The sequence below is a fragment of the Hakea prostrata genome, chromosome 9, assembly GCF_041222555.1.
Source record: "Hakea prostrata isolate BN-2017 chromosome 9, UWA_Hpros_2, whole genome shotgun sequence".
Lineage (NCBI taxonomy): Eukaryota > Viridiplantae > Streptophyta > Magnoliopsida > Proteales > Proteaceae > Hakea > Hakea prostrata.
In genome coordinates, this window is record NC_142608.1 from 39,977,415 (window position 1) to 39,991,246 (window position 13,832).

Sequence of the window (13,832 nt, forward strand, 5' to 3'; positions counted from 1 at the left end):
ATTTAAATCCATTTGATTGGATGCTTGAAATGTGTTATATTTAAAAACAAAATCCTCAAATTTAGGAAATTTGTGATACTATTGATTTGAAAATTTTCCCTCTATATGATGAAGACTTCTTTTTTTTATTTTTTATTTTTATTTTTTGTTAATGTGGATAGAAAATCCAAAGTTATTGCGCAACGTCGCTGGATCGATTGTAAATGGACAGGTCATCTCACACATGTTATTAATCCTCGTGAGATTGAGCGTGGTATTTCTATTTCTACAAAAAAAAAAAAAAAAAAAAGATTGAGCGAAGTATTTTCGCAATTAAATGGAGCTCATAGACCCTATTTTGTAAATCTTCCCGGATTCTTGCCGGGTCGTCCACTCTTACCACTTCGTACTGTTCTCCCAGCTTTGCTTCTCTTTTAGCCATACCTGCATCTTCTTCTGTATCTGTATAGTTCTGTCCTAAACTCATCGAAGCAAGTGCAGAAACCAGAAAGAAAACAAAAAACTCAGATACGAAGGAGTGAATAAAAGTAAAATCTACAGTAACAGAGACCAGTCTCATGTTTCTCAGGGACAGTTTCTGAAAAAATCTTGCTCCTGTTCCGGTTGGCAAATCTTCTCGATCTCCAATCAGTTCTTAATTCTCTCGTGCCCTTAAGGAATCCTTCATTTCAAATGGTCGCTGCTTCCATTCTGTTGAAAAAGAGACTCCGGAAATGCTAACAGTTCCTCATCTGGACCTACAATTCTGTAGGATGAATCCAGTTCGTTGCCTATCTCAATCTTTGTTTTAGTTTCACGTTTTAATAGTTTGAACCTTGGGTTTCTCTTCAATGCGTGTGTTTATCCGGGTTTTGTTTTCTCGAGAGGGTAGTTGAGGCTGTATGTTTGTTAGAATTTATTTGTTGTGGGTTTCTGGTGACTGGCAGGGTCTCTTGAGGTTATGATATATTAGTTTTGAACTAGAAGGAGTGAAAGGCTGGATTTCTGAGTGGATTTTGTTGTGTTTTGAGAGATGGGGTTTTTAGATGTTGATGCTTTCGGTTTTGAGCTTGTTAATGACCGACTGTGTTTCTAAATGATCAGGATTTGAAATTGAGTGGAATTTATGAAGTTATTTTTGGAATGGAATTCAGAATTGCTGGTATGGTTCTTGTTAATTTGGTGTTGTAGTCTTAAGAAATAAGGCTGAAAGGAGGAGTTTCTTGTCATTCATTTTGAATGGGGAATAAGTTGGGTAGGAGGCGGCAGGTAGTTGACGAAAAGTATACGAGGCCGCAAGGGCTGTATCAGCATAGAGATGTTGATCACAAGAAGCTGAGGAAGCTCATTCTTGACTCCAAGCTGGCTCCATGTTACCCTGGAGACGAAGAATGCGCCTTCGATCTCGAAGAATGCCCAATATGCCTTTTGGTTAGTAAACTTAATTGTTGCTTGTTTCCATTCTTATCGCTTTGGTTTTAATATTTAAGAAGAAACTTTGCAGGCCTTATTGGATAATGTTTTGCAATTGAGAATTCTTGTTCTTTTTGTCTGTAGTGAACCACTCTAATGAAACCATTTTGAACATATTTGTCTTCTTTTAGTATTACCCGAGTCTCAACCGCTCGAGATGCTGCATGAAAGGCATTTGTACAGGTATCTTCATCATATCCTATTTCTTGCTTTTAAAGGGTGAACCTGGTGCTGAAGGCTTCGGCACACATGGAATTTGAGGGGACAATTCTCCTATGCAGCCTTACCCATCAATTTTTGCTGAGATGCCGTTTCAGTGCCTTGAACTCAGGCTACAATTGTGGTTCACTGACCATTGTGCCAAGCCCACCCCATTCTTGCTTTTCAAGTGACGTTAAAATATTGTGTTATCTGAATTAGTCTTGATAGTCTGTCCTTTGCCAGAATGTTTTCTGCAGATGAAGCCTCCTCATTCAACTCGTCCTACGCAGTATCCTTCTGATTGTTGAATTTAGATCGTTTTTGAATTTTAGTGTGTGTTAGACTAAGTGTAGTTGTACTTGTGTTTATTTCCTTTTTACATTTTAATGTTAATTAATAATTTGCATTTGGAAGGATCCATGTAGCTGACTCCATTTAGTTGGGATAAGGCTGAGTCATTGTTGTTCAAGATCTTGGTTGTGCGTGGACAACTGGTGGAAACTGGTTGAAACCAGGGAATTTTCCTAACCATTTCGAGATGACATGTTCAAGGCTTGACTGATTTTTATTTATTATTATTATTATTATTATTATTATTATTATTATTTTTTTTTTTTTGATAATCTGATTTTTGTTATTCTGCCTATTTTTGATGATTAACATGCAATGCATGATCTATTTTCGTTGGACAACCACTCAAGATGTTAGTTGTGATTTGTGACCCAAATTTACTAGTGTATGTTGAAGTATACTTGGTTACAAACTTAAACATACAATTGTCAGGGCAAAATACAAGTAGTCCAAATATGATTTGAAGTGCTATGACACTACATTTGGATCCTCTCCTTGAAGTGCACCAGCCCAATGAGGGATCTGATGGATGGGTTGGGTTCACTTCAGGGGGAGGATCCTGTTGCCTATAATTAAATTACTCATGTAAATCAAACAAGAAAAGAAGGTTACAGATGCATCAAATACGTACGACATTTGAACGAATCACCTTTTTAATGCAAAACCCCTATTCCGTGTGGAAACTGTTGAGATATGTGAAACGAGAGTTGAAACTTGCAATAGTTGGGAGTTTTCAGCTGAATTGACTTTCTACGCAATGGGTCAACCAGCATTGACCCAACTTGACTGGAACCAAGATAACTTGGTTGAAACATGTTGAAATAAGTTGAAACCAGGGGATTTTTTTCTTTGTAGTGCCTACATATCTTGTCTTGATTTTGATTGGTTTCAGCCGATATTTGGTTCCATGGTTGTTGTTGTATTGAATTTTAACTGTTGATTTCTTTTTTTCCTGGATGTCCCAGCATCTTATGTCTAATTACTTATGATTTGTTTCTTATCAATTGATAACTTTCATATGTACTTAACAACTTAAAAAGATGCCCCTTTTGTAAGACCTCCAATTATGCTGTGGAGTATCGTGGTATGAGATCAAAAGAAGAAAAGGGCCTGGAGCAAGTTGTAAGGAATTTTCAATGATTTCCTGTGAAGCTTAGAGGTTCTCTATTAGTAGCCTGGGTTTTAGATCTTTGTATGATTTGTTTCACAGGAAGAGCAGCGTGTTATTGAAGCAAAAATAAGGAAGCAGCAGCAGGAGCTTCAGGAGGATGAAGAGAGAATGCAGAGAAGGCAAGAGATGGGTTCTTCGAGCAGGAATATGGCACCACCAGTTGAATTTGAGGGTGTATCAGGTAATCCCATTAGGAGGTTTTCTGTGCATTCCATGGCTTTTATCTACTTGAAGCACAAGTTCTGGTGGTATAACTTGATTTCTGGTTCCACAGTGCAACCATCTCTTTTCCCTGTTCAATGTGATGAGACCATGTCTTCTCAGGATTCATGCACCTTGCCTACAATCATGCAATCTTCACGTTCTGAAAACAGGTATATGATGTTCTCACTCCATGGATGACCACTTTCTATCGTTTTTCCATTAACTTTATTGATTAGATATATTATGGTTAGAAATATTCAAGATCCTACAAGTGATTTTATGTAAAGGAAGGTTTACATTAGGGTTGATTTTAAAAGTGTAGAATCTAGAGGCTGGATTGGTTGAAAGTAGGATCATGTGTAATAAGATGGAGGGAAAAATCTGCTGAAAGTTTCAGCTCAATCAGATAGTCAAATTGGGAGTTAAGTGTGTCTCCTAGTGGCAATGGGTTCAAGGGAAAAAAAGGTTTTCAGTTAGTATAATAATAATTACATTGCAGAGGTTGAAGATGAAGTGCAGGTTTCTAATGTAGAAGCAGCCTATAAAATAGTAACTAAACTCAGAATTTAGTTTATGTTGAAACTTGGAGCCGAGCTTTGATAATTTAAGGGTAAAACAGGAATTTCAGTCCAGAAAATCGGCTGGTCGGATTGTGATGGAATGTGAATTGAGTTCTGTTTTTAGGGTTCTTGAATGTCGATCAGAAGTTCTGCAAAGTCCTATAGCTGGTTTGTTTAATCTTAAAAAAACCCCTTGTATATGGAATCCTGGTGGAGTCTGAAGTTTCTAGTTGCAGAAAATTTAAGAAGAAAATTACGTGTTAATGGTTTAATCTGAGTTTGGATAATAGTAACCAATATAATTAGCAGTAGCAAGAAAGATATTGCAATAGAAGATCCACTTGGGCTTCATGCTGCAATGTATTGACTAGATCATTCACCATTCTCCTTGGTCTAGATGACTAAATCTAATATGAGATTCTTTAATGGAGAAGAAGAGTGGCGGCAGCAGCAGCTTTTTCATTAATCAATTTCATTTAAAATCCTGGCCTTGCTTACAGACTATGTTAGAGACTTTTATACTACAAAGGAAAGGCCTAACCCTATCCTAATTGATAAAGCAACCTAAAATGAGTAAGGCTTTCTTTGGCATAATTTATGTTTATGACCTATTTATGAATAGTCTACTGTGATAATAGGTTATGAGCGATAAACAGTTTTCTTTTGGTTACTATTAAACATAATATATTATATAACTAGATATTGGTTTGGTACCATTGGTTTTGGGATTTTTGGTTTGTCTTATAAAATATATATTGGCTTTAATTTTGGTTTTCGCTTGCTCTTTTTGGTTTGGGTTAGTTTTAATATCCCTAAAATGTTGTTGAAGTGGAGATGGGAGCAATGTGGAGGTTGTAGAGAGAGAAAAACAAGGTTCTGTTCTAATTTTTTTTTTTAACTTTACCTTTTTACTCCTATTTAAGTATTAAATGTTCATTGACATAGTGCATAAACAAAAATTAACAGTTTATAGTGATAAATCATAAACAACCTTTGATCTATTTATGAATTTATGTTTAAGTCTATTTATTTTATTGAAAAAAGGGGCCATAAATCATATCAAATACATTTCTTTATTTTTATAGGTCAAATAATCATAAATTTAAACTCTAGAAAAGAGAACCTAAGTGATAACAAATGTAAGAGTCTCAGAAAGTCAGAACAGGAATGGACTTGGAGAAATTCAGCAATTAAAACACTTAATAATACTCGAAACTTAAATCAAACCACATAGTAACTGATCCAACTGAATTATGTACAAGAAACTAATCCCTAATAAAAGAAATTTATATCCAATCTTTCTACCAATGTCTATGCTCTTAAAGGTTTCCTATTGCATTGAAAAACCAATGGACCAAGGGTGCAATGTATACTGAACCCAATCCTAGGCTTGTTCCTAATAAAACATGGCTATGCTCTTAATAAATCTGTAACAGTAGGTGTCTGGAGGAGTTCTCGATGAGTTTTTTTTTTGGTGATATCCGTCATAGTGCATTCTCGATGGGAGGGTCTTAAGGGATACTTTTATGATGGAAAGGGGAATGATGTTTCATTAGCATGGTCGGACATCCAAAGGGGTTCCTCTGCAGCCTACTTTTTTTGGTGAGGTGTTGCAATAGTGATGTTCAAGTAGTTGCTCTACAATCGTAATTACTTCTACAAGTCCATTGGAAGTTCTAGGTTCTCTAAGAGATGATGCTTCCAGTGGAATTTTTTCTTTGACAAAATTTAAGCAGTTGGTCATCTTGTTGAAGGGAAAGGAAAATGAAACACATTTTATGCGGGGGCTCTGTTACTTGTTGAGTTCCTATTTCTCTTTATTTAGGTTGGGATGGTTAGTAGTAGTAGATTGAAATAAAGAGTCCATGTAAGGGTGGGTCCTATTCTGTAGGAAGGACCTGGTCTTTGGGATTGCAGTTCTTACACTATTGTTTAGGAATTGTTGCCACCAGTTGGGAAGTAGATGGTTGACCACTGTGGGTCGATCATTGTACTAGTTAGTATAAGGCTCATTGCCAGTAGTATAAAGATATCTTGAAGTTAATGAATTCAGTTGGAGGACTAGTTTTCCCTTGAAAAAACCATTGCTTGTGTTTCCCGTCCTTCACTAGACACAAGGACAAGGGCCCATCCCTTGAGTTCATCCAGAAGGTGCACTTGATCTCATGCACGTGATCATAACAGCTTGGTTTTAGAGCCAGGCTTGGTCCCATTCTTGGATCAGTTAGAGGTGGAGACAGTCCCTAGCAGCCGTACAAGATCAAAAGTTCTAGGAGTTGATGGAGTCGATGCAACTGATGTTTGCCATAGTTAGCACAAAGTTGGACAATGTTGCTGAATGCTGCCTACTGTGAAGTGCACAAGAGCTTTCACAACTACCATCTGCACAAAGGTGGTATGACCTCCAATAAGCTGTCCATTAGTTCTGAGGGAGCTTATGTGTTGCTGCCCAAAGTAATGAAGCTTGATTTTTTTCAATAAAATGGTGAGGAAGACCCTATCTGCTGGAATTTTTTGTGCTCATCAGTCCTTTTAATACTTTAGAATGCTGGTGGAGGAACCCGTTCTGTTACCATGAAGGTGATGTCCAATTATAATACCAACTCCTCAATATGGCAGTTATTTTAGAAAGAAATCTTCGAAAGGTATGGTCCATTCAATTATTGGGATTTTTTTTGGTGAACTAAATTAAGGCAAACTAAGATGGTGAGAGAATACTAGAACTTGCTTTCCAAATTGCTATTATTACTAGGAAATTATCATTGGGTCAATGTTGGCGATTGGAAGGAGAGTTTGAAGGTTGACATCCAAACTTACTAGTTAGTTATCTTATCTGTGACAGTTGGGTTTGCTCGACTGTATGAGGTTTGTGATTTGTACCCAAGTTAACTTGCATCTTTTGTCTACAAGGAAAAAGCCTCTAGCCAATAAAATTTTATTGTCTAATCAATAGTTCCCAATGGGAAAAAGTCATAAGAGGAATTATAAGAGAGGCAATCCAAGGGTCTATGCTTTAATTCCAATGAGAAGCTTGCCCTTGGCCATTTATATAAGAAGTTAAGTTTAATTAAAGCATCTTACAAAGAAAAAGATGGTGGTAATATAGATTATGGATGTCTATGATAGTTAGTAGGAAATAGGTATGTTATGTGTCACTAGTACATGTTACTAGTTTAGTTCCTATTTCTTTTTAATATAGTTGGGGTGGGTAATAGTAGATTAAAACAAGAATCCATGTAAGTTGTGGGTCCTATTCTTTAGGAGTTCAATTCTGATGCTATTGTTTCAGACTCATTGTTATCAATGTTGTAATGTGAGGAATTGCTCCTCTAAAGTATTTCATTCACAAGACCCCAATAGGGTATTTATAGTTACAACCTAGTTAAGTCATATACTAAGTAGGAAAAGGAAATATAAAACAAATAGAAATAAAACTCTAGACTTACTAGGAAACATAATCCTATTCTAATTAGAAAACCTTAGTCCATGTTTTCAACACTCCCCCTCAAGTTTGAGCAAAGATATTTATCATGCCTAACTTGCTCATAATGTAATTGAATATCTTCGTGCCCAAGCTCTTTGTGAGCACACCAGCCCGTTGCTCGTTTGAAGTAACAAATGTGATATGGATTAGCCTAGCCTTAACCTTCTCTTTGATGAAATGTCTGTCAATCTCCACATGCTTAGTCCTATCATGCTGTACTGTGTTATGAGCTATGCTAATTGCTGATTTACTATCTGAGTATAATTGTATAGGAACCTCCAAATCTGTCCCAACCTCTTGAAGCAGCCCTTTAAGTCATAGTACCTTACAAATGCCTTGAGCAATCGCCCTAAATTCGGCCTCGGCACTCGACCGCGCAACCACAACCTGTTTCTTGCTTCTCCAAGTCACAAGGTTACCTCCCACATATACACAATACCCAGAGGTAGACCTCCTTTCATCTGGACATCCTGCCCAGTCTACATCTGTATATGCCTCAATCTTCAAATGTCCATGAGCTGAAATTAAAATTCCTTTTCCTGGAGTAGTCTTCAAGTATCTCAAGATTTGATATACTGCATCCAAATGTGAGGAATAGGGATCATGCATATACTGAATGAGACCATCTAAGATAATTTGTCCCATTAAGTTTCACAGTGGTTATCTGAAGTGGAGAAAACTCACTATCCTTATGAATGGAAGACATGGGAGATTCTTTAGATGTACCAGATAAAGGAGATATGGGATCGGCCATCATCGCAAGGAGAAATTATTCAAGTTCACAAATAGCCCCTTGAACTTTTTCGAAATTATGAAAAAGTCCCTGAAATTGTTGAAAATTGCAAAAAAGTCCCTGAACTTTTTTAGAATTACGAAAAAATCCCTGAAATATTTTCAAAATTACGAAACATTACCTGGAACTATTCAAATTTGCAAAAGTTGCAATTGCTTCTATCACGAATTGTTGTTGACTACAAAATAACTCCCACTAATTCACGTGAAAAGTATCTCCTCAAGTTACCTCCAATTGGTATATTGTTGAACCAAAGTACACTAGGAAAGTTTCCAAAAAAAGACTGGAAGGACACAACCGGTCCGCTTAAATGCCAGACTTTTTAGACAAAATTTTCCTAGACATGCACTTAATCACTCAATATACATTTCCAGGATACCCAAAAAGAAAACAAACACGTGAATAGCGACTTAAAAAAAAAAATTTCTACTGCACCTCCGTAGAATGAAAACAAAACCTTGCTTTAATACCATGTTGTAATGTGAGGAATTGCTCCTTTAAAATGTTTCATTTACAAGACCCCAATAGGGTATTTATTGTTACAACCTAGTTAAGTCCTATACTATATAGGAAAAGGAAATATAAAATAAATAGAAATAAAACTCTAGACTTATTAGGAAACATAATCCTATTCTAATTACAAACCTTAGACCATGTTTTCAACCATTAGGTAGTCAACTATTGTGAGTTGACTGTTATAGGAGTCAATATGTAAGGCTCTATGCCATTAGTGTAAGGACACATGGAAGTCAGTGAATTGGGTGGGACGTTTGGTTTCCCTCTTGAAGAAACCATTGCTTGTATCTCCTGTACTTCACAATATGTAGGCACAAGAAACAAGGGCCAATGTTATGAGATCACCTACTTGAGTTAGGAGTCTAGTTGAGGAAGTTTGATTTCGTTTGAAAGTCTCACTTGACATTGTCCTTAGTATCATGGTCATCCATAATCTAGATTACCCCTATTATCTTCTTCTTCTTCTCTTCTTCATAAGATGTTTTGATTAAGAATAACTTCTTAGATAGCTAGGGGAAAACTTCTCATTGCAACTAAAGAACAAACCCTAGGAACACAACTCTTTTATAATTCCTTTTGTGACATTTTTGTGATGGGCATTGTCCATTGACCAATGAAATTTTCATTGCTTGAGGCTTTTTTCTTGTCGACAAAAGATGAAGGTTGGCTTATGGACAAATCATGAGCCTTATGCTGTGAAGCAACCACAATTTTGCTGATAAGGTAATCGACTTGTAAGCTTGGATGTCAACCTTCAAACTCTCCCTTAAGCCATTGATAGAACACCCTACTTGTTGATTAGGTGATTATTTCTTTGTTTATAACAACAATATGGAATGCTGGTTTTGGTATTCTCTCACTATCCTAGTTTGCCTTAATTTAGTTGTTCTCAAATTAAAATCTTGGTAAAGGGATGGATCATTGATGCAGGTCCAGCACCAACTTGGCCAGTTTCCATTTGAAATCAACTTAGGGTTGATAGATATGGGTGTTGAGCCTTTGAAAAGCAAGTTTATGTGGTTATGGGTTTATTCTATGGGCTCATAAGTTTAGTGTTTAGGCCAAGTTCGAAAATAGGTCTTTCTTGTTTAAATTAGGTCAGGTCTATCAAGAGTGATGTGCCTTAGTTAAATAGACCTTATCAGGCCTTGATACACTTTCATTAAATAATCCTTATCTAAAGCTTCATACACATAAGCATGGAAAAAATTTCGACCGAAAAAAGTCAAAATTTCGTTCGAAATGCCTGCAAAATTGATCGAAATGAAACTTAATAAATTTTGTTTTGGAACAATGTTTCTACCGAAACATACCGAAGTTGGTGATTTCTACCCCATTTTCACCCTATTTCTACAACTTCTTTGCTTTCAAATAGCTCTTTTGCTCCTCCTTTGCCTTTAAACACCTCTTAAGCCACAACAGCTATTCATGGGCCCAAGCCCAAATTACAAAGGAAACTCCGATGTCCATAGTGATAAAAAGCCTCTACTTCGAGCGGGATCCCCGTGTCTATTGGTAACAGAATGTGAAGCATGAGCCATATCCAACAGTTCTAAATTCCCATTTTCTTATTTTTGTTTTGTCCATTCCTTAAATCAGCCATAACTTAATCTAGTTGGTCGGATTTTTGTTTGTGCTTGCGTGGAGATCAATCTACGCAGGCATGAGAAGGCGACATGTGTCCTTTTAAAATCCAACGGTTAAAATGCATTTAGTTTATTTTTTATATTTAAAAAGTTTTGAATGATATAATTAACCACCCCGGAACTTTTCTAACTTACAAAAATCAACCCTTATTTCTCCCGATTAGGAAAACGCTAAACCTACACTATAAACGGCCACTGGGTGAAATAGAAAACAAAAGTCCCGATTACCTAGTAACTATAGAAGCAGGTTTAGGGTTTTGTTTTCTGTTTTCTATTTCTCCGGATCAGAAAAAACCCTAAACCCTGTGTCCTCTACCACCTGTTTTTGAGTGTTGACTGATTTTTAGATTTCCCTGAGACTTCTTGAGGAAAAATCATAAATTCTTGGGGCGATTCTTTCTAATCAGGAGAAAAACCCTAAATCCTAAGCAAGATTTTCAGTGTTGGTAGTTTTCTGCCACAGATTTGGCATCTTTCCACTGCCACCATTGTTGCTGAGCCGCTTTGCCCTCCATCACCATTTTTTGAGTTTTAAAAGATTCTTAGATTTCCTCCCACAGATCTGAATTTTTTTCCTGAGATTTCTTGAGGGGAAATCATAAGGAGAAATTGCGTAACTTGAAACACCCTAACGGAGATTCCTTCTGTTGAGAGAAATAGAGGTTTATTTTTGCAAATTAGAATAGTTCCAAGGTGAGTAATTGTAATATTTGGACTTTTTAAATATAAAATTAAACTAAATACGTTTTAATTGTTGGATGTATCAAGGGACATGTGTCACCCGCACAGGCGCAAACAAAAATCCCTAGGTGGTCATTGTACCTTGTTGACTTGTATATGTAACCATTCATCAAACAATTCATGTATGTTGATTATTCTATGCTTGTATGCAATACATTTGTGCATCTCGGAACCAGTCATAAGTTAGCATACATGAATGATAACTTCTCAATGGTTTTTTGGGCAAAATACTAGTTCCATTGTGTTATTATATTTTAAGTAGGTAGGAGGCAAGAAATTAGATGAAATGGGGTTATACAAGGCCCAAAACCTAGGATTGGAATTTAAAAAAAAAAAAGAAAGTAACAAGTTCCAATTGAAATTTTGGCGAAACTTGGAGATTTTGGTTTTTGGCTAGGTTGAAACCGGCCTAGAAACCGAAACCTTGATCCTTGCACATGATAAACAGTGCTTATGAGGTTAGTAGATTAGTAATACAAAGTCCTATTTAAATTCAAGTTAGTTTGTATTTTGTGTACTACAAGGAAAGTTAGTTCAAGGCTCTATAAATACAAGGCCTATGCAGGTAACAGAAGAAGATTTGAGATTAATAAGAATTCAAATTTCAGATTAATATTGTGTTGCTGCCTAAGAGCAAGGTATTAGTGGGGGTTCTCATCAGAGGTAAGGGACCTTCATGTGATCTAGTAAGCAACCTGGAGTTTTCTATTTGAAGGATTCTCCCTCAGTGGTGCTTGCAGCCTGCCTCCACTTCTCTCCATCATTATCTCCCCTATTGCAAGACTTGTATTACAGGTAAGTAACAAAGCTCTGATTCCATTCACCTTCCATAGTTTAATTGCTGCTTTTACAAACTGTACCCCATTCAGCTCTCTCCTTTTCCCATAAACCCTTGGAATCATAATTCTAAAACCTATGTTGGAATTCTTCACCCTTGCAGACCCCTCATCCCCATACAGCCACTGACACTCGAACCCTACCCCAACCCCTTTCGCTTGCTAAAACTCTGAATCCCTGCTGCCCTGCATCCCCAACCCCTAGACCTGAAACCCTAATTCCAAAACAAAAATCCTAAAACCTGGATCTTCAAAACCCTAGTTCCATGACTACCTAATTTTCCCTTCTAGAACTTGTAACATCCTAACCCTAACTCTGTAACCATAAACCACTCCCTGTTATACCCCATCTGACAAAAACCTTAAAAAAGGGGCCCATACGAGTCACCTTGAAACTGTAACTGTAAATCCTAGATTTGGGAAGTTCAGGTTAGCAATTTGCGTTACCAGTAAGTTAGAAACATAGAATATAATTTGAAAATCAGTTCACATTTATAAATCAGAAAAAAGGGCTAGTTTGAGAGTTCAATATCAAATTAATTAATTAATTAATTAAATTTTTTTTTTTAGCCCTAAACAGCCAACTTGATTCAGTCAACCCTAGTTTATAGTTACTGGTCATCTAAAGATCTCGAAGGACTGGTCCTCATTCACTTGGGACTACATCAATCATACCTTTTGAAGGTTTCTATTTCAAATTCCTGCGAAGTGATATGGGCATTCACATGTTCATCCTTGAGGAGTTGCTATCATAATTGGGCATCACCCTTGAGGTTCCGTGATGCTAGTGGAACACCTTCCTTCACTGGCGTTCGATGGTATTTAAAGAGCTGATCAGCAGGGTGAACACATCTGGTAGGATCTTCTTCACCATTATATGTGGGAAATCAAGCTTCACTACTTGGGCAATAATGCACCAGCTCCCCTAGAACGGTTGGATAGTCTATTCGAGGTTCTACATTCTTTCTGTAGATGGTTGTTGTGACTTGTCAGAGCTTTGACCCACTTGACGGTTGGTAGTATCTATGGAAAATAATTCGAGGGAAACTCAAGTTTCGACATAGTGAAAATGAGAAATTTTGTGGAAACTTGGAACTTTTTCCTATAAGTTTTAACATCAAGTTTCGATAGGTTTTAGGGGGTATTTTGGGGTGGGGCTCTGCATATAAGCTAAATAGAGTTTAAATAACACATTGGCACATTCATTTTGCTAAAAAAGTCATTATAGATATGTCCTTCAAAGTACATAACGTTGATTTAGAATTTTCTGACAAAGACATTATAAACTTAATTGCTCAAGTACATAACATTTAATATATAATTTCTAAGTTCAAAACATCAAATGCAAAGTAACTGACAATAAAAGGAAAGTACAATTCAATGCCAAGAGGAGTGCCTCGGTGGATCCATCCCGTGAGCCCAGTATTACTGTGCTTGTAACATCCTCTCCTCCGACCAACAAACAAAGACATCCCATGACATGTTATGCTTATGATTGTTAAGGTAATCGACAATTGCATCTCTATTAGTCTGGTCATCAACATGCCTAGGATAACTAGTTTGAGGGAAGACACAATTTGGATAGGGAAGTTTTGATGGAGGGGGTATTGTTCGCAGTATTTGGAGAACATGAAAGGAAGAAAAAAAATTAGAAAAAATCCCAATTTTCCATGACTTTCCCATTTTCACAAGGTCGAAACTTGAGTTTCCCTCGAATTTTTTCTCATGAACTGGCTGGTCTAGTCTGATCAAACCAGGTTTCGGTCTTGCTGAGGGAATTCCCTAGTTTCGCATGGTTTTGTCGAATTTTCTCAAGTTTCAAGGGAAACCTGGGAACTTTTTTTCGTTCCCATATAGTTTCATTTCCCATTTCTAGA

The 13,832-nt window shown here is 36.8% G+C and overlaps 1 protein-coding gene across 4 annotated transcripts in view; it reads left to right on the forward strand.

The window, feature by feature from the left end:
* Positions 1–367: 367 nt before the first annotated feature.
* The window catches only part of LOC149005219 (E3 ubiquitin-protein ligase DA2L-like), a 38,328-nt gene continuing 24,863 nt past the window's right edge, over positions 368–13,832 (forward strand). Inside the window, exons 1-7 of one of the 4 annotated variants that reach the window (XM_089169439.1) lie at positions 368–761; positions 1,084–1,410; positions 1,584–1,635; positions 1,882–1,942; positions 3,045–3,126; positions 3,215–3,356; positions 3,450–3,549. In XM_089169439.1, coding sequence (XP_089025565.1) covers positions 1,219–1,410; positions 1,584–1,635; positions 1,882–1,942; positions 3,045–3,126; positions 3,215–3,356; positions 3,450–3,549 — 629 coding nt within the window. In that variant the 5' untranslated portion in view covers positions 368–761; positions 1,084–1,218. Of the gene's footprint in view, positions 1,411–1,536; positions 1,636–1,881; positions 1,943–3,044; positions 3,127–3,214; positions 3,357–3,449; positions 3,550–13,832 lie in introns of all 4 variants that reach the window. The other 3 variants (XM_089169438.1, XM_089169440.1, XM_089169441.1) reach the window with 3 other exon arrangements.